Source organism: Heloderma suspectum, chromosome 6 (genome assembly GCF_057233095.1).
Source record: "Heloderma suspectum isolate Gila_16-S chromosome 6, 16-S_ref, whole genome shotgun sequence".
NCBI classification, from domain to species: Eukaryota; Metazoa; Chordata; class Lepidosauria; order Squamata; family Helodermatidae; genus Heloderma; species Heloderma suspectum.
The window spans coordinates 64,401,818-64,428,807 of record NC_139463.1 but is presented as its reverse complement, the minus strand read 5'-3'; the positions used below and the strand labels follow the sequence as shown (position 1 = coordinate 64,428,807).

General features: G+C 43.3%; 1 protein-coding gene across 2 annotated transcripts in view; it reads left to right on the top strand.

Moving 5' to 3' along the window:
- Nucleotides 1–4,085: 4,085 nt before the first annotated feature.
- Nucleotides 4,086–26,990, top strand: part of SMARCE1 (SWI/SNF related BAF chromatin remodeling complex subunit E1) — a 40,345-nt gene continuing 17,440 nt past the window's right edge. Inside the window, exons 1-6 of one of the 2 annotated variants that reach the window (XM_084804592.1) lie at nt 4,086–4,160; nt 8,167–8,210; nt 10,990–11,033; nt 20,338–20,442; nt 25,291–25,371; nt 26,357–26,488. In XM_084804592.1, the coding sequence (XP_084660718.1) occupies nt 8,204–8,210; nt 10,990–11,033; nt 20,338–20,442; nt 25,291–25,371; nt 26,357–26,488 (369 nt within the window). In that variant the 5' untranslated portion in view covers nt 4,086–4,160; nt 8,167–8,203. Of the gene's footprint in view, nt 4,161–8,166; nt 8,211–10,989; nt 11,034–20,337; nt 20,506–25,290; nt 25,372–26,356; nt 26,489–26,990 lie in introns of both variants that reach the window. The other variant, XM_084804591.1, reaches the window with a different exon arrangement.

The window sequence follows — 26,990 nt, the reverse complement described above, 5'->3', positions numbered from 1 at the left end:
AAATCACATGAAATAAGTCCTAAGGCTTCAATCCTATTCATATTTACCTGGAAGTAAGCCCTATTGAACAAAGTGGGACTTACTCTTGGGTAACCATACATAGGATCGTGCTACTTTCTTACTAACTTTTGTTGCCCAGTTGTTGTTGTTCAGTCGTTCAGTCGTGTCCGACTCTTCGTGACCCCATGGACCATAGCACGCCAGGCCTTCCTGTCCTGCGCTCTCTCCCGGAGCATGCTCAAGTTCATATTCATTGCATCCGTGATGCTATCTAGCCATCTCATCCTCTGCCGTCCCCTTCTCCTTTTGCCTTCAGTCTTTCCCAGCATCAGGGTCTTTTCCAGGGAGTTTTCTCTTCGCATTAGGTGGCCAAAATATTGGAGCTTCAGCTTCATTATCTGTCCTTCCAATGAGCAGTCAGGGTTGATTTCCTTTAGGATGGACTGATTTGACCTCCTTGCAGTCCAGGGGACTCGTAAGAGTCTTCTCCAGCACCACAGTTCGAAAGCATCAATTCTTCGGCGCTCAGCCTTCCTTATAGTCCAGCTCTCACAGCCATACATTACTACTGGGAAAACCATAGCTTTGATTAGACGGACCTTTGTCGGCAAGGTGATGTCTCTGCTTCTTACTATGCTGTCTAGGTTTGCCATAGCTTTCCTCCCAAGGAGCAAGCGTCTTTTAATTTCATGGCTACAGTCACCGTCTGCGGTGATCTTGGAGCCCAAGAAAGTAAAATCTGTCACTGCTTCCATTTCTTCCCCTTCTATATGCCAGGAAGTGATAGGGCCAGATGACATGATCTTAGTTTTTTTAATGTTGAGTTTCAAACCAGCTTTTGCACTCTCCTCTTTCACCCTCAACAAGAGGCTCTTGAGATCCTCTTCGCTTTCTGCCATTAGGGTGGTATCGTCTGCATATCGGAGGTTGTTGATAATTCTCCCGGCAATCTTAATTCCGACCTCTGATTCATCCAACCCGGCATTTCTCATGATGTACTCTGCATATAAGTTAAATAAGCAGGGTGACAATATGCAGCCTTGTCGTACTCCTTTCCCAATTTTGAACCAATCGGTTGTTCCATCTCTGGTTCTTACTGTTGCTTCTTGACCCTCGTACAGGTTTCTCAGGAGACAGGTAAGGTGGTCTGGTACTCCCATCACTTTAAGAATTTGCCACAGTTTGTTGTGATCCACACAATCAAAGGCTTTAGCGTAGTCAATGAAGCAGAAATAGACGTTTTTCTGGAATTCTCTTGCTTTCTCCATGATGCAGCGAATGTTGGCGATTTGATCTCTAGTTCCTCTGCCTCTTCGAAACCCAGCTTGTACTTCCGGTAGTTCTCGGTTCGCATACTGCTGAAGCCTAGCTTGTAGGATTTTGAGCATAACCTTGCTGGCATGTGAAATGAGCGCAATTGTGCGGTAGTTTGAACACTCTTTGGTGTTGCCCTTCTTTGGAATTGGAATGTAAACTGACCTTTTCCAGTCTTGTGGCCACTGTTGAGTGTTCCAGATTTGTTGGCATATTGAATGCAGCACTTTAACAGCATCATCTTTTAGGATTTTAAATAGCTCGGCTGGAATACTGTCATCTCCGCTAGCTTTGTTGTTACTAATGCTTCCTAAGGCCCACTTGACTTCACTCTCTAGGATGTCTGGCTCAAGTTCAGTGACCGCACTATCATGGCTATCAGGGACATTCAGATCTTTCCTGTATAGTTCTTCTGTGTATTCTTGCCACCTCTTCTTAATCTCATCTGCTTCTGTTAGGTCCCTGCCTTCTTTGTCCTTTATCATGCCCGTCTTTGCACAAAACGTTCCCTTGAGATCTCCAATTTTCTTGAAGAGATCTCTAGTCTTTCCCATTCTGTTGTTTTCCTCGATTTCTTTGCATTGTTCATTTAAGAAGGCCTTCTTGTCTCTCCTTGCTATTCTCTGGAACTCTGCATTCAGTTGGGTATATCTTCCCCTTTCTCCTTTGCTTTTCACTTCCCTTCTTTCGTGAGCTACTTGTAAAGCCTCATCAGACAGCCACTTGGCTTTCTTGCATTTCTTTTTCTTTGGGACGGATTTCGTTGCTGCCTCCTGAACAATGTTACGGACCTCCGTCCATAGTTCCTCAGGCACTCTGTCTATCAGGTCTAATCCCTGAAATCTATTCCTCACCTCCACTGTATATTCATCAGGGATATGATTTAGGTCATACCTGAACGGTTTAGTGGTTTTCCCTACGTTCTTCAATTTAAGCCGAAATTTTGTAAGAAGCAGCTCATGATCTGAGCCACAGTCAGCTCCAGGTCTTGTTTTGACTGACTGTATGGAGCTTCTCCATCTTTGGCTGCAAAGGACATAATCAATCTGATTTCGATATTGACCATCTGGTGACGTCCATGTGTAGAGTCGCCTCTTGTGCTGTTGGAAAAGAGTGTTTGCTATGATCAGCGTGTTCTCTTGGCAAAACTCTATTAGCTTTTGTCCTGCTTCATTTTGTACACCAAGGCCATGCCTGCCTGTTATCCCGGTGATTTCTTGACTTCCTACTTTAGCATTCCAATCCCCTATGATGAAGAGGACATCTTTTTTTGGTGTTAGTTCTAGAAGGTGTTGTAGGTCTTCATAGAACCGATCAACCTCAGCTTCTTCGGCCTCAGTGGTTGGGGCATAGACTTGAATTACTGTGATGTTGAATGGTTTGCCTTGGATTCGTACTGAGATCATTCTATCATTTTTAAGATTGTACCCCAGTACTGCTTTTCCCACCCTTTTGTTGACTATGAGTGCTACTCCATTTCTTCTAAGGGATTCTTGCCCACAATAGTAGATATGATGGTCACCTGAATTAAATTCGCCCATGCCTGTCCATTTTAGTTCGCTGATTCCCAAGATGTCGATGTTCAATCTTGCCATCTCATGTTTGACCACCTCCAGCTTACCTTGATTCATTGATCTGACATTCCAGGTTCCTAAACAATATTGTTCTTTACAGCATCGGATTTTCTTTTCACCGCCAGACACATCCACAGCTGAGTGTCCTTTCGGGTTTGGCCCAGCCGCTTCACTCTTTCTGGCGCTACTTGGAAATACCCTCTGCTCTTCCCCAGTAGCATATTGGACACCTTCCGACCTGAGGGGCTCATCTTCCGGCGTCATCTCTTTTAGCCTTGTGATACGTTCCATGGGGTTTTCTTGGCAAGAATACTGGAGTGGGTTGCCATTTCCTTCTCCAGTGGACCACATTTTGTCAGAACTCTCTGCCATGACCTGTCTGTCTTGGGTGGCCCTGCACGGCATAGCTTATGGCTTCACTGAGTTACGCAAGCTCCTTCGCCACAACAAGGCAGTGATCCATGAAGGGGATCTTCCGATATCCGATATATCAGATATTAAAAACTTGTTTTAAAATCACATGAAATAAGTCCTAAGGCTTCAATCCTATTCATATTTACCTGGAAGTAAGCCCTATTGAACAAAGTGGGACTTACTCTTGGGTAACCATACATAGGATCGTGCTACTTTCTTACTAACTTTTGTTGCCCAGTTACAGCTACGCTAAAACCCCGATTTTCTCCGCTGATTTCTATCTGCATCTCTCACTTCCATCCCAAGGGGAAAAATGTCAAAAGAAATGGAAATTTAGAGCACAGCCCTCTGCGTGCTGAGACAGAGAGAAAAAAAAATCCTGTCATTCCCAGCAAAGTCACAGGACTTTTTTTTCTGTCTCAACACGCCCACTCTAATTATTAAGTCTATGGTTCACCCCTTTGGTAAACGTCCCCTCCAACGCTTCGCGATACGTCATCTCGTCCGCACGTGATCCGGCACGCCACCCCCCCCCCCGTTCTCAGCCGCTCTTCAAAAGCTTACGGCGACGGTAAATGTGATTTTGCTCCAGATTCGCAGTTTCGCTACGCTGTGGCGGCAGTTTCTGGTGGGATTTATTACCGGAACGTCTCCTCCCGGCACAGGGAGCTTATTTATGGGCAGCGGGGCGCGGCGAGGCTGTCGTTGTTCGTTGTGTTTTTTGAAAGGCGGAAGAGCGTTTGTGTCGAAAGTGCTGAAGCAGAAACGGAAGCCGCCGCCGTCGCCCGCGACTGACTCCATCGTTTCTCTCGGGTGAGAGAGACAAAGAAGCGAGGCCCGAGGCCCGGGTTGGAGCCGGTGAGTTCGCGGGGCCCGGCCTGGGCTTGGCCCGGGAGAGAGCATCCTCCCTCCTGAGCACCCCGCCGCCTCCCCCCCCCCGGCGCCTCTGAGGGGGCGCTTTGCCCTCAGTGGTCGTGTGCGGACGAGTTTTCGTCTCCCCCCCCGCCACTCCCCCCAGCGAACGTTTAAAATTAAAAAGAAATCCAGGGTTTTTGTTCTTTCCTGATGCAAATGGGTAAAGCCAGTGTGGTGTAGCGGCGAGAATGCTGGACCGGGAGACCCCACTCGGCCATGGGAGCTCATTGGGTGGCTTCGGGCCAGCCGCAGACTCTCAGCTCAGCCCACCTCACAGGGTTGTTGTTGTGAGGAGAAAATGGAGGAGGGTGACCTATCATAGAATCACAGAATAGTAGGGTTGGAAGGGGGCTACAAGGCCATCGAGTCCAGTGTAAACCGCCTTGGGTTCTGTAAGGAGGGGAAAGGGCGGGATATAAAGGGGATACATAAATAAAATAAATAATAAGACCAGCCTCGCCATGCTGTGGAAGATGTACCCCCTCCCTGCTGATGCACGCCGCAGAGCAGGGGTGTAGCCAGAAATTTTGAAGCGCCGGTGCTCATCGTGACAGTCCAGAAATGCAGCCGGCTGTGTTCTAGGGATGGGCAGATTCCCTCCCTGCGGATCGATTGCGGCTGTCTAGCCGTGGGAGGACGGAGCAGGGGAGGAGGCGGCTGTGGGACACATTGGATGTGTCGGGAAGGCATTTCCAACCACCCCCAGGTGCGCCCCTTTTTGGCCGCTCCGCTTGGGGGAGCGGAGGACGAGGCTGTTCTGCACTGCCTACCAGGCAGAGCGAAAGTGGGGGGAGGTCAGTTCTCCAGGAACCGACCTCGGCGCTCCGCGGGCTCCGAGGTTGGTTCCCGGAAAACAAGGTATCCTATGGCCGTCTAGCTGCTGTCTAGCGGCCGTAGGATTGCGCCCTAAATGAATAAGCCCACACATAACATACATAAAACGAATAAGCCAATATGTAAATAATAAACAAAAGGAATAAGTCAGTATATAAATAATAAATGAATAAAATGAATAAGCCAATCTGGTAGCCCTTTTTAATTCAGTACGTTTCTGTTTTAGGGTGGGGAATAATTCGCAATATTTGCTTAGCTCTTTTTGGTATTAACAACAACAAAATCAAGATTTCAATCCTGTACACGCTTACCAGGGAATAACCTCCGTTGCACTTAATGGGGCTTACTTCTGAGTAGACACATATATGATTGCACTGTATATTTAAAAAACACAAAACCCAGGCTGTATTGGTTCATATCTTACCTCTGGCGTAAACTTGGTAGCTGGTTGTAGGCAAGCTAGTGTTTTTCTACTTTCCAGTTCCCCCATCTACAATATCATGATAACAATACCAATCTGTTTTACAAATTTGTTATAAGGATTACTGAGAAAAATTACATGAAGCACTTTGTGAACATTCTAAGCAGCTGTTTAGATGCTAAGGACATGTTGTTCCTAGTTTAGCAAGCCAAACAGGCTGGGATTTCGATTGCTAGCAGGTGAGGAATAAAAACATATTACAGACATTGTGAAGTCACACAAATCCATCAGGTCCCAGCCACAAAGAAACATCATCCAGATACTGTAGGGTTTTTTTCCTTTTTCTTTTTGCTTAGATTTAGTGCCATGTAAGTGCATGTTGATTTATAAGTAAAAAAGGACAGGTTCGTGTCATAGGGTGTTTATGATCTGTATGTCGAAAGAGGAGACAAAAGAGGAAAGGGAAGGAAATGGTAAACATGGTTAATATGCAATCATTTATACATACTTACTGCAGAATCCTAAGCATCTTTAATCGGGGGTAAATCCATGATTTCTATGGATTTTACTACCCTAGCTAGCATTTAGGATTGCAAACTTAGGTTTAGTTACAGGAGGGCAAGGGTGGGTAACTTTGGAGGCATTGGGGACCAATTTACACCCATGGTACACACCCATGGTACACACCCTACTGCTGCTGAATTGCCACCAAATTGTAGCAGTAAGAAAAAAGCTGCATTTTCCCTTTAAAGCAATGTGTGTGGGGATGTGACTTTTTTAATGCAAGATCATGCTCCCGGATTTTAATACAAAATTGTGCACCTTGTGCACAGGGGCCACAAAAAAGGATGGGGGTGCACATGGGTGGTGGGCAGCAGAGTATATGGGATTGGGGGTTGTGTTGAAAGGCTTCACAGAAAAAGAATACAATATAAATAATTCTGCACCATCCCACATAAAACAGACCCCAGTGTGCTACAAGCGGAGGACGAAGAATGTATACCCTGTTAAAATTTGATGATGAAGCTTTGATGAGCTCCTGCTGGGCTTTAAAAACATGGCTGTTCTGGAGGGCATTTGGGATGGGTTAGGGTTTTTTAGAGTAGTGTTGTTTTGTTATGTTTTGTTCAGTTGATTATGTGAATTTGTTATTAGTATTGTACCCCACATAGAGTGGCCAGGCAGCTGGCCAGATGGGCGGCTAATATTATAAATAAATAATGGCTACAGTGAAGTAGGTTCTGATGAGTCAAGCTAATAATGTGAGAAGCTGCCTTATACCAGGTGGTCATACTATTTGTCCATCTAGCCCAATATTGGGTACTCCAGCTGACAATGGCTCTCCAGGATCTCGGGTATACTTCTTTCCTGTCAGCTGCTTCTTCATCCTTTCTAACTGGAGGTGATTGAACCTGGGACCTTCTGTGTCAGGGGTGGCAACTTTGGGAGGTCTGGATGCCAAACCCCCCCCCCCCTTTAAAATGCCGTCTGGAGCGGCTGCAGAGCACCAAAAGGGTCAAAATTCGCTTGTTTTCAAGTTTGACCCTTTTGATGCTGTCTAGTAGCTAAAAGAGTCAAAAAGTCTTCAAAATGCCAGCTCTGGACATAATTTCATGGGGAGGGGGCAGTGGGGCCACACATTCCCCACCTCTGTTGTATGTGCAAAGCATGTGCTCTATCACTGAGCTATAGTCCCTCCCCAGCTAAGCCATGCGGTCAGGGGAAGTGGGGAATACGTTCTGTGGTCACTGTGCTCTCTGAGCTACAGGACAGATCCTTCCCAGGCTTGTGACCTGTTAGAAATTAAATAATAGCAGAATCCAGATTGGGATGTGGGGGAGGAACACCTCATGGTACAACAATCTCAAAATGCTTGAAAGGGACTGAACCTTGAATGCTGCCCTAGGTCTGGCTAAGGAATGCTAGGAGTTGTAGGATTTTTTTCTGTCTAAATCATGCATAGGACTGCACCCTAAATCAGTTCTTGGCTTGTCTCAGAGGTACTACTGCTGCTCACGTTGGGTATGGTTGGTGGTGAACAATGGATACCAGGTTTGTCCGTTGTCATTGCCTCTACCTCTAAAACATTTATTATTAACATTTATATACTGACTTATCTGCTAATAAGCTGTCATGTTAAACATCTTATAGGGTGTTCCCAAATCTGCTGCCTGTCTACATACAGAGATTTATTGGCTGTGAGGCACTTAAGAAAGCACTTCTATGACCAGAGTTGTTCATTTGCCACCGGTGGTGAGGGGTTTGCACCATAGATTGCAAGCAGAGCTTGAGCATCACTGATGTTCTACAGTCACAGATAGATGAATGCCTATAGCCCAAGATGCCTTTAATTGGTCTGTAATGTGGTTTTGCTACTCATTTACACTACTAGTGTCTCTGTGTCAGAGAAATGAGGGGGAGGGGAGTAACTTCAGGATTACTTCCTCACTACTGGAAGCACTTGGTTTCAGATAGTTCCCACCAGCTGGTACCAGTCGGGAACTATGTATGGGTTGTTTGTCCATGTTGATAGCTTAATACTGGAGACTGTAGAGGTTGTGTTTAGTGTGTGGCTCTAGCCTACTATATCAATTATGGACTTTAATTGTAGGTGTTATTAGCGGACTGTATTGGGCCAACTTTTATGTGTCAAAAGAGAACATGGTTTACAATTTTGTTCTGTGTATTTTGCAGATCTAATGTCATCTGGCTGAACATTTTATCTACCAAAATGTCAAGTAAGTTTAGCAGAGTTTTTTTTCCCCCTTGTTTAATATAACGTATCCAAATTATTTCATCCCATGGCTCAGTGCTGGTGGTGGCCACACTTTCTAAATCAGGGATAGGAACCTCTGGCCCACGGGCTGGATATGGCCCCATCCACCCCACAAGCTAACCTGCTGCCTTATCTCTGATCTGGGATTCGGAGTTTCCCCTCCTCCCTCTCATGCTGCAATGAGGCTTTTTAAAACATTATTGCAGTCAGCATTTTGGAGAGGACACTGCTGGGGAGGGAGATTTTTTTAAAGCCCCATTACAGTGAGTGAGTGTGACTGTATATGTGAGTGAGTGGGATCTGGACATTTATGTTGGGGCCACATCTGGCAGTGGGGTGGCCCTGGTCACTCTGGGGACTTTGGCCCTCAAGCTGAAAAAGGTTCCCCATCCCTGCTCTAAATCTTCCAGCTTTTAAGATACATAGTCTTAAAACTGCAATCCTGTGCACACTTACTTGGGAGTAAGCTCCATTTAACATATTGTGACTTAATTCTGAGTAAAGATACATGGGATAGCATTGCAAGTCTGGAAATTTATTTATTTATTTATTAAATTTATTAATCGCCCATCTGGCTGGTCACCCAGCCACTCTGGGCGATGTACAAAGTATATAATAGAACACTTTAAAACAATAAAACTCTACAATAAAAACACCATATTTCTAAAAATACTCTAACCCACCCCAAATGCCTGCCTGAACAACCACGTTTTTAACGCACGGCGGAAGCTCATTAAAGAGGGGGCATGGCAGAGTTCCCTAGGGAGGGAGTTCCACAAAGTGGGGGCCACCACAGAGAAGGCCCTCTCAGGAAAGGTGCAGTCCTGTGTAGGCACAGGGCAGGAACACTGCTATGTCAGCCACACACTTAACTCTGGAATCTACCATCCTAACTTCCTTGTTCACATTATGGCAATTTTTACTTGCCCCAAGCAAGCAGCTACTGAAGAGTGTGATGAAGGAAGAATAGTCAAAGTTACGGAGTTGTAAAATCAAAATCTTAATGAGTTAGCTCCAGGCTTAAAGGGTATTCAGATGATGGTGTAGGGAGAAGAAGCCATCGTGCCTCCCCCACCCCACCCCGGCATGTCCTGCATGCGCGCCAGCCATTTGCATAATTCTCCGTGATGCAGTGCAGGTTGGTTTGTCGTCCAAACCCAGCACACGGTGCAGCAAGGGTAAATTCGTATCCACCCTACAACCCTTACTGCAAGTCGTGCAATGGGCTTGTCATGTTGTGCGAACTGGCCCAATGTGACCAAGAACAATAGACCCCCAGCCCAGTCCTTCCAAACACAGTCCCCATCCCTGTCCCTACAGCTTTCTTACTGCTGTTTTTCCTTCGTCTACAATTCCCGTAATGGGGGGCGGGGGGATCCCATTCATAAGAACATAAGAAGAGCCATGCTGGATCAGACCAAGGGTACATCTAGCCCAGCATTCTATTCACATAGTGACCAACCAGCTGCTGACCAGGAACCCACAAGCAGGGCATGAGTGCAACAGCACCCTCCCACCCATGTTCCCCAGCAACTGATGTACACAGGCTCACCACCTCTGGTACTGGAGGTAGCACGTCGCCATCAAGACTAGTAGCCATTGATAGCCTTCTCCAGGAATTTGTCCAGCCCCCTTTTAAAGCCATCCAAATTGATGGCCATCGCTACATCTTGTGGTAGCAAATTCCATAGTTTAACTATGCGCTGTATGAAGAAATACTTCCTTTATGCGTCCTGAATCTCCCACCAGCAGCTCCATGGGATGACCCCGGGTTCTAGTATTTTAAGAGAGGGAGGAAAATGTCTCCCTATCCACATTCTCCACAGCATGCATAATTTTGTAGACTTCTATCATGTCTCCCCATCATGATAGATGGGGAGACATCTATCTATCTAGACATCAACATTGTTTAGCATGTTTTCCAAGCTAAACAATCCCAGCTGTTGTAACCTTCTCTCATAGGGGAGATGCTTCAGCCCCTTGATCATTTTAATTGCCCTTTTCTGCACTTTTTCCAGCTCTACAATATCTTTGTTTTAAGGTGAATCAGAATGATTCATCAGAACCCTGCAGTTCTTGTTGTTGGCACCACTGACCACCACTGCACTCACTCTGGATTTTGCTGTCTTATACTCTTCCCTAGCTCCCTAAATGTTGATTCCAGCATATAGTTCTGTGGGTGCTACAGTCTCCTTGCAAGATACATGTTAGAGTTGTACAAACTTTGCTCATTTAACTCAGTCACTTGTATGAAAATGTTTCCATATTAAAATTATGCTTCATGTTAAATGGTTACATGTCAGAGAGAAGGCTTCTGACATTCCTTTCTTTCTCACGTGTAAAACTTTCCACGTTGGTGCACTTGCAAATAAGTGATATAAAGACTCAGAGGGGTACAGTCCCGTGAGAGGGCAATATCACCATTAACTGTTTCACCATTAACCAGTCGGCCATTGGTCTTGGTGTTTAACAGGAGAAGGGATGTACAAAGAGTAAGTCTCTTATGCTGTTAAATTATTTGGGCTTGTTCATTCTATTAACTTCCTTGAATTCTCAGGAGCTGTGCACAAACTACACCTTGGGCACTCCTATAATAGTGTTTCAAGTGTTTTCTAAATTTATAGCCTTTCCTCTTCTTTGCTCATCTATTCACATTTTGATTTACTATTCAGAAACTGTCCTTGCAGTCTGTATGTTCCACCTCCTCTACATAGTCATTCTTCCTTTTCTTTTTAAAACAGAAAGGCCGTCTTATGCCCCGCCACCCACCCCAGCCCCCACAACCGTGAGTATGGAAGTATTTTTCTTATTTCACAAACTCTGAAACCTAACTTCGTTTTCATCCCACACAGAGGATATAAGCAGCTCCATACACAGAATCAGACCAGTGGTTCCCCTCTCCCGATATGATTAAACTCTGACTCACATCCAAACCTAACTTCATTTTCATCCCACACGGATGATATAAGGAGCTCCATCCACAGAATCAGACCAATGGTTCCCCTCTCCCGATATGATTAAAGTCTGACTCACATCCATACCGCAGAGGTCTTTGCCAGCCCTACTTCTCTTAAATGGCATTTTTCAAAAATTAGAATTTGGGGTCTTGTGCATACAGAATGTATGCTCTGTGTCCAAACTCTAACTTATAACATGAGCTTATTTGGTATGACATTTAGCATTAACTTTTGAAAACGTTCACGTTTTTATTGCTTGTCAAGGCTATATCTTTAACTTCAGTTATTGTTGGCTTCTCTCCAAATGATCTTAAAGCTAAAAATGTTTCCCCTGGCTTCTACATATTGTTGGAAGACAGGGGAAATGCAAGCTGTAGTTTTTAAATTGTGCTAAGATGAGAGCATGTGCATTTGCAATAATAGATGTTTGTGATTTTTTTCCTTTTCTAATAGTTTCGTGTTGAATTTATTCCCAAAGAATGAGGTACACACACCAGTGGAAGGGAGGGGAGAGACAAAATAGCAAAAGTGCTGCACAGAATAATGTATGGTTTTCATTTCCATATTGAAACGGAGACTTCAGTTCTGAGCAAGTGCCGTAGATTAACTTTCTGAGTAAAAATAACTAAGGATATCTGTGATGTATACAGTGAATAAAACAAACTAAAAACAAAATCCTCCAAAGACCATAAGGCTAGGATTCAGTCTAGGCCTATGGCTTCCGCTGTTCATGAATGCTTGGGGCTGAGATAGTTTTAGGTGCTATTTGCAGAGTCAAGCTGCAACTTATGCACCTGTTGTGCTGTTCCAGAGTAGCAATTTACATATTAGTAGCTCTTATGGCTCGCCTTATCCACATGAACATAGGTTGGTAAAAAGCTAACCAGAACAGAAGTATATTCTAGTTATAAAACAGTGGAAGGAATATTTGAAAATTACCCATTTTAAAATCTTTCATTTGTTTTTGTCCAGTAAATGCTTGCCTATGCAAAGAAATCTTTAATTGCTTCGGATTTTGTGAATCTCAGGAGAATTCCAGAGCTGGGAAGTGCCCAGGGCTTGGAATGCTGAAGAGAAGGGTGAATTGGATCTTCTATCCACCTTTCCCTGTAGCAATACTATAGTATACTTTTCTTTTGATTTGTTTTTAGTCATCAATTACTACAGCACTCTTGTTGAAAAGATCCACCATTGTTTTGTGCAATATGACCTAGCTACTGCTGTGTTACAAATACAACTCTACTTGACCTTCTTGCTTGGGCTGCAGCCATTGAAAATGTGTACATACTCGTCTATTGGCTCCAGTCTAATTACTCAAAGCCCCCTATGGCTTGTATGCTTTCCACTCCATGGATAAGGGCTAGAGCCCCATCATCTAAAGCTGCATTATCCAGCTGTTCCAACATCCTACTCCTATAACAGTTACACGGAAAGAAGTCTCACTGATTTCTGCAGGGCTTACTTCCATCACATACATTTAGCACTGGGGAGCCTATAAGGAGTGTAACTCCCTGTCCATTGAGATTAGGGCTGTGCAGGGACCCCCTGGCCTGCCTCAGAGGCCGCTTCAGGGCTTCTGAGGCCGGTTCAACCCACTTTGGGCTCCAGGGCTGAAGCAGGATTCGGAGGGCTGAAGCAGGCTGTCCCCCTACCCTGACGCCTGAGCCCCCTGCTCCTTACCTAGACCCTCAGGACGCATGCCATTGCCCCTTTAAGGGAGTCACCATTTTGGCAAATTCCTCTATTTCTGGAAATTAAATCCTGCATAAATGGCGGCCTTACAGCCATCATGTACACAATATTACAGGCGTTGATACCTGTAATGTTGCTTACATGATGGAGGAATTGCAGTGGCAGCACAGGATTCAATTTCCAGAAATGGAGGAAGTTGCAATGGCAGCTTGAGGCCAACAGCTGTTGGCATGTGTTCCAAGGGTCCAGATACGGAACAGGGGACTCACGCGGAGGCAGAGGGGCGGCTGGGCTTCCAAAGCACTTCAGGCTGCTCCAGGCTGATCCCAACCTGCTTTGGGAGCAGCCCGAAGCACCTCACTTCGGCTCGGAATTGGGCTCTGGAGCCAAAGCGCTGCACAGCTTTAATTGAGGTCTTTCAATGCTCTGAATTCTGCTTCCATGGGAGGTGAAATCTTGTGGATCTGCAGAGATTCCAATATTTTATACTTTCAGAAGCCAAACTAATTCTCTTAATAATTTTGTGCCATTCTGGGTAACTTTATGTAAATATCTCTTCACCACATTCCATTTTATAGGAACATCTGGAAGGAGAATATTTATTTAAAATATTTGGTACACCGCCTTTCAGTTTCACAACCTCTAGGGCGGCTTACAAGTGATATTTGAAAAACTTTAAAAATAGAAACGCTAAAAATGTACCAAATATAATTAAAACAGCAGAACCACAAAAGTGCATCAGCAGCATTAAAACAAATCTAAAATATATTTTGAAATGCTTGGGCAAATAAAAAAGTCTTCTCCTGGTGCCAGAGGATATGAAATTCAGTGCCGGGTGAAATTCTGTGGGGGTTGCGTGGGTGGATGGAATGTTCCACAGACATTCCGTTTTGGCACCCTTTCTCTTTGAAAGTGACCTTTTTGTTATTGTTCAAGTCCTGAGCAGTATAGGGCTTTAAAGGTTAACAGAAGCATTTTTAATTGTGCTCAGAAATGGACCAGCAGCCAGTGAAGACTTGTTTAAAGACTGGTGAGATATACTTCACTTTCTGGTCCTGGTTAATGATCTAGCAACATGAGTCATACAAAGTATTATGGGATGCTTCTCTGGGCTTAGACCATGTCAGTTTTCTGTCCTGTGTAGCTCCTAGTGTAGTTCTGGCGTGAAATGTGGCAGGTGGCAATGGGGAAAAGGACTTTTTCATTGGTGGCATCCCAACTCTGGAGCACTTTCCCCAAGAGGCTTTCCTGGCACCTTTCTTGATGTCTTTGGCACCAGGTGGAAACCTTTTAATTTACCCATGCCTTTTAATTTATTGCTCAATTTAAATAATTTATCTTCGCAGTGGGATTTTAGGCTGCTGTTGCATTTTTATGATTTTTTAATCTTGTATTTTCGATATGCTGTATTCTGTATTGTAAACGGTATACTTGATTGTTAGCTGCCCTGAGAAATCTGTTGAAGAGCGAGATATAAATAAATATTAAACATTGAAAAGTGAACTGATTTTGAAAAGCAGAAATAGCTTAGGAAAACATTGATACAGTAAGCACCCATATAAATGGCTACTTCTGCTAGCCACTAATGCTTGAACAATTCCTTTCCTGTGATGTATCATGCTTTCTAAAATTGAGAATGCCCTTTGAGTGTTCCATTTAGGGGAGGGGGGTTGTATGGCATGGACACCTGTACAGGCACTCCCAGTTATTGCATCACAGCTGTGAAACTCCCTTTTTGTGGGGAGATGCACCAAGTGTCCTTCAGATTCCTCTTTTAAGGATTTTAATGTGGGTTGGCTGGCACCAGCCTAGAAGGTTGGGTGGTAATAGTTCTAATTTTATTGATTATTTTAGAATGCCTCTTTATATCAAGCATGCCGTTCACCTAAGGAGCATAGCAAGTGCCCTGCAAGCAAGCAGCTGACTAGCAGTGGGTGATCCAGACATAACGCCAGATCGTGATTTGACATTATGTGAGCAAGCCTTGGGATTGTATGCTTCCTCCTCTCCTGCATGCTACAATTGCCTCAGACCCAAACCAGAGGGAGGGGGACCATTTTGCCATCTTGTCCAAACCAACAAACTGTCCTTTGCCCTTGTCCTGCAAACCCGGAAAGCAAACCAGAGTTTGATCCACAGCTTCACTGTTTTAGATAAAATGGCGAACTATGACAAACAATTCCCTCTCGCCAGCCCTCAAATCAGGATTGGCGGGAGGGAATTGCAGAGGGAAAAGGGAGCACATAATCCTGTGGCTGTTCATTCGTGTCACTGTGCTATATCTTCCTTGCAGGGAAAGCACAGTGTCATGTTTTTGCAGTTATGCTTGCAGCTTCTCTCTGTCTTCTGTCCTTTAACTGTTTAAGAGCAGAGTGTGAAGAGTTCTGCGAACACTACTTGGAATAATACGTAACAGCAAGTTTATATATATTGCATCACTGTATATTATTGTATATCTACAAATAAATTATTTTCGGTTATTAACTTAAACATAAATGAGTTACATTACAGAACAATCGATATTTTAGTTTCAGACATTTTTACAGAGTGGTTACTTTAATACAAATATGTTTGGATTGAGTTGTGGGTACTAAAATTTCCATGTAAGAGTGTCAGGTAACACACAGATCTGATTTGGACATAACCGTGGTTACTTTAAAATGGAAGTGAAAGCTTCTGATTTGCTCCTCATGGCTGCACCAGAGGAGAACAGTGGAGGAGCCCAAGGCTCATTCATGTAATGTTAAAACACTTCAGTGTTTGAATAAAACCAGAATCTCTCTGTGTCTTGTTCCGTAGATTCTGACTTGATCTTTTTGTCTGATCGCTGTTGCCTATATTTCTTTTTTCTGGTGGCTGGTTAGAGTAGAAATTTCTATACTGTGCATTCAAGTTCTCTCAACTGATTAATAAAGAGTTGTCAAACAGCAGATTAGCTGGCCAGAAGACGCCAGTGAGCTTCACCCATACTTTTTTTTACCAGGAGATACTTGTTCCTCCTCAATTCAGCGAACATTAATTCTTCTGCTTCCTTTTCCTGATGCTCATCCACCGCCATTATTTCACCTGGGCATCGGCCATAGGTCTGGGAACCTATGAACACCATTATTTGAGAGGATGTATCCCAGCATGCTGCTTCAGGTGACAGTCTGAAAAGCCTACCCTTAGCAAAGACACAGCGGACTGGGATGCTTACTTGCAAGTTATAGGCAGGTGTGGACTGTACACCCTCAAGGAGCAGCACTGGAACATTCAGGGATAAAGAGCGGCAACTGGAAAACAAAAAACACAAAAGAAATGAAACTAGATGTGACTGCAGATCCTTAACCTTAGCTGCAGATTCTAGCAAATTACACTCTGTACTACGCTCATCACTGCAGATGTACAAGGGATAGGTGAAAGGCTGATAGCATGGCGTACGTAATAGCTGGTACCAAGTTAGTCTCTTTGGTCCACTAAGAACATCTTGGCCTTGAAAATACCTGTATTGTGTGAAATGTATGGATGCCGTGGACAGTATTGGAAACTCCAAAGAGCCAAATACATTTGAAAGCTCTTCCTTAATAAATATGTTTATTGTAAATAAATTTGGATGCTACCAAATCCTCCATTTATGAGTCTATTGAAAGGAGCATGGGATATTTTATAGCTTAAACAAAAGCTACCCTCATTGTTAGATGGAGGGCTGTCTTTTTACAGTTGTTTTCTTTGTTCCTTTATTACGTTAATACACCAGATCCAAAATGGCTTTTTAAAAAAAGCATGTGTGCTCTTTGTTCTCAGCCCAACTAAATTGAACCAACTAAACAGCTTATTAATCTACCAATTAAAAATTGAAGACTTTATTGTTCCATTTGTATCTGCCCTTCCTCAAAGAGCCGACAGCAGCATTTTAGCTGGACAACCAACTCTGTTATGTAGGTTAGCCTGAGAGAATAACTTGACCAGGTGTGTTTGTAGGTGAGAGAGGATTTGAGCTTGGATCACCTGCATCCAAGCTAGCACTTGAACTGTTGAATTGCAGAGGGCAGAGTTTCATACAGATGAATAAAATGTTTCCTCAGGTGCTCCTCTAAAAACCTAAACCATGATTACCTGTAACTTGCGTGTCTAAAGCACCTTTCACTTCAAGATTGCAAAGTAATGGATGTATTTCACAAACGTTTCATATGGTAGCTTGGGCCACTGAAATGATCTTGTTCAGCAGCAGGCGTAGTGTTGGTATTTTTTCCATTTGTATTCCTATTAGGCAATGATTACTAAATCAAGGAAGCTATAATCAGTTTATTCCCAAAGAGGCATCATAATATTTGTCTAGTTCTGAAAAACTGGACTTTTGTGTGTATGTGTGTGCCTAAAATGTGCCATTTCAGCAGTAGCTTTAGTTCAGTTTAATGCATCAATTTTGCTATTGCCATGAGTTTACATGCTAAGCACCACCCCTCACTGAGCTTCATTACGCATGTAATGGTGTGTAGGGTCAGCAGTTTGCTGCAATCTTTGCAGAACGTAGAGGGAGTATAGGTCCGGCTACCTAAGTGTTAGAGACAAAACAAAGAGGGAGGGGAAAGATAGGATAAAGAGGAGTGAAGATGTTGGACATGCATGGTAGGTAGTAGGAAGTTGTCCAGAATAAGGGAAGTCCAGAAGTTAAAGACAGGGCACACATCCAAAATCTTGTAGGATAGCGTTTCCAGTGGAAATATGTAGCCTGCAAAGTGGAGGATTATAGTGAGGCATGGAAGGAAGCAGAAGAACAAAGTCAGTGAGTACAAGGGTCAGGAGGACAACTTTGATTACACATGTTGAACTAGAGCCAGGTTCAAAAAAGGTCATGCTCACATTGGGCTAGTGTATTGAATGGACCCAGGCATATTAATGAGGGAGCAAGGACTAACACCAGGGTAGAGGCAGGTTGGGAGGGAAGACCAAAGTAAATGTTTGAGCACAAGGTCCGGTAGCTTCTTGCCCTGGAAGTATTGTTTCCTAGGAGGGTCACCAGGGTCCAGTTGGGTTAGCCATTGGGCTACCTGACTAGGCAGGCCTGAAAATAAGCTTGGCTACTCATGAAGACCTGCAGTTCTTACTGGCTTACTACAATAAGTATAGCTAGAGCTGCAGATAACTGCTCAAGATCCCCAACCTCCTTGACCCATCTGGAACAGTGTGGTAGAAGAAGCTGTTTGATTGTGCACACCTCTTATTCTACATTGATTGATTGATTGCATTTATACCCTGCCTTTTTTCCTCTTGCAAGGAACGCAAGGTGGCTTACATTATCCTCCTCTCCATTTTATCCTCACAACAACAACCTTGTGAGGTGGGTTGGGCTGAGAGTCTGTGACTGGCCCAAAGTCACCCAGTGAGCTTCTATGGCCGAGTGGGGACTAGACCCCGGATCTCCCGGCTCCTAGTCCAACTCTTGCCACTACACCACACTGGCTCTCTACTGCTTGCTTTGGTCAGAAATTGTGGGGAAGATGTCAGCTGTTCTCAACCTTGAGTACTGAATTGAATGTTCAGTGTCATCTTATTGTAAGGAATTACATCCTTGGCCTGAGGAATGCATGCAGAAAAGAAGGTTACATAAGTATGAAAAATCCAGATACAAGCAAGAAGTGTTAGTAATCTAGTTTCCAGCTCAGATGTTTCCTGCAGCAGATCCCTCTGTAAAAACTTCAGTTTATACCAGGCCTAAGTCAAACCTGGTTTCTGTCAACCCAGATTGGGTAGTGGACAGTCTATGAGCTTTCCTTAGGCTCTTCATACATTAGAATATAAACTGACAACTGTCATCGCTTCAGCATCCTGAGAGACCCTGGGAATTACAGTTTTGTGATGTATGTTGAAGAAAAGGAAGGTACTGGGGACAGTTGTATTAGTATTGGTGGAAGACAGTAATATTTTCTTGTTCTGATTCTTAGCCTTTGGGAAAGTGACATCTTCTGATACTGCACAGTGCCATAACATCATCAGCCTTCAGGAATTCACAGGCTATAAACATAAATCGTTTCTTAGTTGTAAATAGGAGTGACGTTATACCTGGCTACCTGGTTGTCTGGAATTTTTATTTGTTCAGGCTTAGTATTTTTGTCCTACCCTTTCTCAGGGTGGCATACATGATCTATTCCCCCCACCCCTTTCATCCTCACAGCAACCCTGTGAGGTAAGTTAAGCTGAGAGAGAGGGACTGGCTCAAAATCACATAGTAGCCTTTTGCTTAACTATGGTTTCCCATTTTATCCAAATCAGGAAACTATGGTTAATGAGATCCTGGTTTAATGGAGGCTCGCCCAAAGGGGCTCTGTGCTTAAGCAAAAGGCTCATGTATATCTCTGTTTACTAAGCAGAGATATGATTGTCCAAATGCAGCCAAATTCCTATCACTAGGCAGGAATTTGAACCAGCGGCTTCTCAACCTAAGGCCAACACTTTAACCACCATATACCACACTGGCTTTCGAATGTTGATGCCAAGGAATTTGAAATGCTTTTCAGTGCTGTGCAGGGCTGGGTGCCTAGGCATATATGGCAGGTTCGAAGAATTCAGATATTCAAGGGCAATTCCTAAGAGATTGTACATCCAAGTTGATGTGGCTTTGGAGGTCGGTGTCTTTATTTGGTCATTCTGTGCCCCTTCTTCTGAGGCCAATTAAGATGAGAGCTGCTGACAGGCAAGAAACGTCCTCTTTAACAAAGCAAAACAGGGTCGGGGGGAGCATGATTGGTCTGTGCGTGGAGAGAATTCTGGCTAGGTACTATAAAACAGGACTGCTCCACCCACCCCACCCCCAAATAATGATTGGGTCTAGAGATTACAAGGGTGGGTAACTTGGGTGCTGGGGGGGGGGATTTTTACCCCCCTGGACTGCATTCCTGCTGCTGCACTGCCACCAAATTTGGTGTCACCAAAAATACAGTGATTTGCTGACTGTTTTCAATATCGGCCCACTACAGAAGGCTAAAAGGGACAAATTTAAGTTGGAAACAAGCTACGTTTGGCCATTTTAGCCTTCCATAGAGGTTTGCTGCTGGAAATTTCCTCAGTGTGGCAAGGGATGCTGCTCACTCCTGAATTATTGGTGTGTGTGTGTGTTGGTTTTTTGTGAAGTAGATTCCTCTGAAATTGGTTATAATATGTTTAAACTATAATCGCCAGAGGTAAAATATTGCCACGTTCATGTTAGAAGCTGTGAGGTTGCAACTGTCCAGAATTGGCAGTGACAAGATTTTTAAAGAGGAACATTCCTGTTTTCTTGACAGATTTCATTCAGGCTAACTGCTTCTCTCAAGAGGGACCTAGTTGCTGCAACACCTCATTTTGCTTGTTTAACTTCCGGTTGCTTTTGCATGCTGTATTGCAAACCATTTTCATTTCTCTTTGTTCTCCTCGTTGGGACTCATTTCTCATTCGTGTTTTTGTCTCATTTGTTTCCATCAGCAAATGCCCAGCACACCGGGGTTTGTGGGATACAATCCATACAGCCATCTGGCCTACAACAACTACAGGCTGGGAGGGAACCCGGGCACCAACAGCCGGGCCACGGTAGGAGAATCAACTATTACGTCATCCGGCAAACAACAGGAAGTGACCAGAAATGGCTTTAGAGTTAGGTTCTTCTGAATCTTAGCTGCTATCACTTTTTTTTTTTACGATATAAACTTGAAAAAGTAACTTGTGATTTCTTTTCCTTTCTCCCTGGCCTTCCCCTTTTCACTGTGCAGGAACTAAGTTTTAGATAATAGACCTTTATTTGTAAATTGGAACAAGATTTTGGGTGAGTTCACATGTATGTCACTTGATGACTGGAACATCAAGCATATATGAAACTTGTCACAGATCAGACATTGCTGACAGAGCTTTTATGTCACCTCAGGTAGTGGGGTGCTCACACATGGAGTTGCAAGTCCACCAAGTGATAAAGTATCAAGTGATATACATGCATGTGTGAATTGGTCTTTCACTTCCATAGGAACAATTCATTTAGATGTGCTTTGGCACCTTCAAGACTGATTTGCCTTATTGGGGCATGAACTTTCTGAGCTAATGGCCTACTTCATCAGATGAATGAAGCAGTCTGAGAAGGTGGTGGGTATAGAAATGCCTGGGCTGAGCCACACTGTGCGGGATGAACCAGAGAAGCAAGTTTTGGAACTAAAGAGTTTTTCCCAGATTTGGGGGAAACAGTTTTGAAACTATAGGAAATTCCAAAATATTCTCCAAGATTAGTGTTTACTGAAGGCAGCATCTTCTGCCTTCACGTGAAGTTGTGTAAAAATCAACAGTGTTCTGGAATTGAAGTGGGGGGCACTTGCCCACTCTCATAAATTTTTTTAAAGGGCTTTTCCTTTACTACCTTTAGACAACCTCTAATTATGCCAAGTTCTTATGTCCTTCTGAAAGGTGGTTACAATTTGGAAACCACTTGCTCATCTAAATAAGAAGCAATTGCCACCTTTCAATGGGATCAAAGTGTACCAGTACCTGCAACTGATAACTGCATTGGTGTGGCAGCCACTTTCCCATGCCTTCCATCCATGATTTGGATACAGGAAACACGCTGGCCAGGCTAATTACATAATTCCTTCTCCTGGGATGGTTGTCCTCTCAACTGGGCAGCGTATGCATGGGACAGAATCCCACCATTGGCCCCACTTGTGCAGTTCCTGCATGCTTCCTTACAGGTGCAATGTGGAAAGAAACCAGAAGGAAGTGGTTCCATGCCCCTGCAGTAGCACATGTAATATATCTAACATGGCTACTCCTCTGGAATTACTGAGTAAATGATAATTATAATAAGTATTAGAAACATTATTTCCCTCACTGGACAATCAGGCAAAGAAGTACATAGCTATTGCCATAATCTACACCTTGCTCCCCAGCACTGAAGTGGTCTCAACCCACTTAATGATCTCCTGATGACTGGAAGGTTCCCCAGTAGCCTGATAACCTGTGAGGGAGAAAAGTAGATGGTAAATTGTGACGTTACCAGTTTCCCTGCCTGCGGGGAACCTCCATCCCCAGCTGTCCATGATCATGAGTCTGTGATAGGACATGGAGAAGTTGTCACCTTTTCCAGCCCACTCCTTAGTTCTAGTTCTCCCTGAAGTGCTAATCCTGTGTCTGGGCTGTACCACCTCAGCCACCAGGTAGGGGCCCACAAGATGAAATAGCCCTCCATCTAAAAATAACTCCCTGCACATGAAACGTAAGCCTGTCGGGGAGAAGGGTTCTAGCCTAGCCTTCTCTCTCACTTGCTCATATTCTGTGTGTAGGAATTGTCTTTGTCTATGAGTGAGCATCATATAAGCTTCCACTGCAACCTGAAGCGGTATAGCTCAGACATAGCTCTGCCAGTTGATTAGGAACTAAGCCTTATTCTTCATGGCTGCTACAGTATGTACAGGCTCAGTATTGGTACCATAACATATATTATTTCCATGCTTAATTTGAGCAGGAGTGGCCCTGGAACCTGAATTCTCATGAAATACCTAGGACTCATCCCTTTGCATCTCCAGGCTACCTTAAAAGGACAGTGCCTCTAAACCTTTTCTATTCCTAAAACAATGAATCACTATAGCCAGTTATCACTTCTCTGTGGCTAAAGATCAGGCTTTAGTCCTAGTATCCCACTTTTAATAAATTAACTACTAGAATGATTGACCCAATGCCATCCAGTAAACTCATGGCTTACATGGGGCTTGAACCCATGTCTTCAAGGTTCCCTCAAATGCAATAACTTGCTAAATTGAAGGGAGACTTCTTTCTGTTCTCCAAAAGTAGAAATAGAAAATAGGGCACTATAGAGCTCCAAAAGCTCAAAAGTAGAAATAGAAAATAGGGCACTATAAAGACAATTGCAAACAAACAGGTAGCAAAGGGATACAGAAACTGCACACAACTACAGTGGTGGGGAATCGCCCTTCATGCATACACTGACTGCAGTCCTATACACACTTACCTGGGAGTAAGTTTCCTTGAAGTCAGTGTGGCTACTTCTGAATAGACATGTATAGGATTGCACTGTTAAGTCCAACCCAGGGTGTAGTTTTTTCCCTAATCATTAAAAAAATCTTAACCCCAAATATTTTAAAATTTTGAATTCAAATTCAGATTGAAACGGGGGGGGTTCACAGATTTTCATTGTATATATGTCATGAGTGTTTACAGCTTTTTCTGCCATGTATATTTCAATATGTGTGGTTTATCTTTTAAAAATTCCTATTGATTTATATGCATTAAATTGATTCACTGAGTGTTTTCAGATTCATCTTCGTTGTGTGTATATCTGTATACATTTGCTGATGCATACACCTCATAAACATTGTTTAATATATCAATGGAAATGACGTATGCATTGATTGGTTCATAGCATTTCATAAATATGGCAAGGAGAAAGCCTGCTTTTTCTCCCTTTAAAAGTTATTTCCAAGTGCTTCTAGAATGCTAGAGGCCTGATTTTGCAAACCATTCTTACCATACATGCTTTACCTCTAGCTAGGAAGTTGTCCTATTAGAGCCCGTGAGATTGACCTGATTGTTCTAAAGCTGGGATCCATGCAGTGGTGTGTCTGTATGTTTATGCCTTCTTCTGCAATGAGATTACAGTGTTTAAGATCAACTGTATGTGCTCCAATGGCCGGTGGAATTTTGCTCACGCAGGCTGCCCCAGTAATTTCTGTGGAAAGATGAAATCCACATAAGTGAAAAAATGCACAGATGGATTTGTTTTCTCCCTGTTTCCTGAATGTGAAGCCCTTGTGGATGGTGTCCTGTGTGCATATCAGAGCTTTTGGTACTGTAAGCAACCACCCAATAAGGACCACAATCTATAATGAGATAATTCTACCGTCCAAACTGGAGCTTTCTCACTGTCAACAGCAGTTTGGAAAAGTGATCCTTGTATCCCTAGAGGTCAGTTTATGATAGTTGGCACTAAAATCCCCATGTATACACACAACTCTGAATCATAGCCCCTATCTGGAAATTACACTGGTTTCAGCACATATGGCTTGTTGTGATCATTGGAACTAGTTCCATTGAAATCAGCAACAATTTAACAGACAACACATAAGACTAAGGCAATCTCAGAGTGAGACTTCTGCCAAGCTATAGATAATCCAAATGAAGTGTCAGCACATCTCTGAAAAGGACAATTTGTATTTGTGCAAATGCTATATTTTGAAACAAGAATTTTTTTGTAGAGAGAAAGGCACTGTGCAGCTGCTAGCCAATAACACCTATTTGTTTTAGTGTCTTTCTTTTTCTTTCTTATCGAGTGCAGGCAAGGTGCTTCGCGTTTGTACAAACCTTAAAGGAAGACAAAGGTCCCTCCAGGAACTCACAATCTAATTTGGACTCGGACAGTACAGTTCGGACTCATATGATGTACAGGTTCAGGGAGCAAGCCTTGCAGAGACCTTGTTCCAATAAATATTCTGGGGTTCTTCCCACCCTTAGTCTGTCTTTATGGAATAACTGTAATTTGAGAAGGCCTTGAATGAAAGAAGATCAATACTACTTCAATTCTGTTCTCTTTCCTCTTCTTAAAGTTACCTGTCTCTTTCTTTTAGCACTGAGGTTGCATTCATACCTGACCTTTACTACAAGTTTGCCACTGTATCAATTGCAGCAAGTGCCCCTAATCCTCTAGAGTTCGTGCTTCCCCAGTGAGAGTTCTGGGGAAATCCATGTGGCTATCATTGTAATATCCAGCAGCAATATCAAGTACTCTCAAGGAGCTGGTGCAAAAGAAGCGGCATTGGGCAGGTCAAAGATTCAGAACTATTGCTACCTTGCTGTGGGGGAAAAAATGCCTAGACAGTCCCTATCAGACATGGCATCCTCCAATCTCCCTTACTATAGAGGATGGTGGGATAGCCACGTTTTTCATAGCACGAAACAATACCAGCAATTAGGATTGGAATTAGTTGGAAATTCAGAGTTGTTAAATCTGCATGGAGCTGTGCATGTGGATGTTGTTGGGACTGATGTTACTGCTGGGGTTTAAAAACAGGAGTTAAAAGACAGGTGTGAATGTAGCCTCAGGTAGTTAGTACAGGTAGAGTAACAGGCGCTCTCATTAGAAAGAGAGAACAGACATTTGGAGCTGCTGTTCAAGTTGCTGCTTGTGCTGTTGAGATAATTGCCATTTTTAGTCCAAAATCTCTGTACTGACAGACAAATTCATTAAAGCTACCAGTCAGGGTACTGTTGTGGTACTCCTGACTCAGGACTAGTGTTGGAGAATATACTCTGTTCTCATGAGAGCTAGTAATGTTACCTGCACCTGTGTCTTACTTACCTGTATATGTCTCTTGGAAAATTTGTGTTTTGCAGTTCTCAGATGTTTGAGATAAGATAACCAGTGGATCTTATTTGGTTCTTCTCTAGGCATCATCAGGTATTACAATCCCCAAGCCCCCCAAGCCTCCAGATAAGCCCCTCATGCCCTATATGAGGTACAGCAGGAAGGTGGGTACAAAATCTCACTAAGTGACACTTAAAATCTGGCTTATGCTTAATCTGTTTCATAGTTGTTTTAAAGAGTGGTTGAATTCAAAAACCAAACCTGAGTGCTTTGCTTATTTTTTTTTCCTTAAGGGAAAACTTAAGAATGCAGTTGTCTTCTCCTTCCACAGTGAAGGCTGTAGTGAACTACCCAAGTGGAGGGGAAAAATAAGTTTCACCACAAAATGAAATATGGCCACCATACTGTCGGGGGAGAAATGAAGACTTTTTAATTGAATATTTAGAAAGTATTTAGACTTACTACTACTATCTCTGCTAACAAGGATGCATCTGGTGACTTATTGACAGAATTTTCTGTGTTAAAAGTATCCACTTTCAGTGGCAAAGCAGGACTGGTGCAACTCCATAGATGGACTTTGCAATAGTGACAGTAAGAATCTACTTCGCTTTAAAAAAAAAAAAAATCAGTTCTCATCTCCTTTTACTTTAGGGAGAGGGAATGAGGGTGTAGTGCCACACCTCTTTTTTCCCTTTTTTAAAAGAAATCAGTGACGTTTTCCTGATAAAATGAGAGTCTTTTCGACAGCGCCTGATCCGTTCCAGTGTCAAGGAATGACTGAGCCAGAAAGAGGACTGTGTTACCTGCCTTTCTATCCCTGGTTCTTAAAAAAAAAAAAAAGTTTACTTCATCCAGCAGCCTCTCTTAAGAGAGAAGAGAAGACACATGTGCAGAATTTAAGGGCAAGGATGCTGTGCGACTGAGAATAAAACCAGGCAGTGGATAAACATTGTACCTCTGTTTTCCTGCCCCTGAGAAATAATCAAACAGTGGACATAGCACAGCCAAAATAACTGTCTTAATGTAGCCTTGCTTTGTGGTGATAGTTCCCTGAAAGGACCATAGTCATAGTGGTGATATTAACAAAGATGTGTTTAATTTTATAAGTATTTAGTTAGCTGGAGCTTTACTACAGATGTTTCTGTTAAGGTCTGGGACCAAGTGAAGGCATCTAATCCTGACTTGAAGTTATGGGAAATTGGAAAAATCATTGGAGGGATGTGGCGAGACCTCACTGATGAAGAGAAGCAAGAGTACTTAAATGAATATGAAGCAGAAAAGGTACACAGAAGAAATCTCCCTCTCTCACTCCCAAATGACGCTGGAAGTCTCTCTCTGTCTCACACACACATAAAGCTAAAATAAAAAAATTAAAAAGACTGGTTCTGCAGGAGGTGATGATAAAACGGGCTCACATACGAGAACGTTATTGAGGAAAGAAACTGAATCAACACTTTGCTGTGCAAGGCCAGGTCTCCCAGGAGTTTTAAGGAGAGTATGATAGAATCACAATACCTTGGATGGCTTGAAAAAGAGCCCACATGCACAAAAATTGTACAGTTAAACCTGAATCAAGGTTGCGTGCCCTCCCTCTCTGCCCCCAACTGTAAACATAAAGGCACCTGGAAATAAAGCAGTTACTGAGACTCCCCTCTTCCAGTTTCTTTCAGCATCACACTTCCCTGTATTCCCCTTTGCTGTTCAATATATATGGAAGCACTCCGAAAGGGTTGGGTTTAGATGCAACCCTACCCTGCCTTTGCTTGTGAGATCCTTGCAGAAG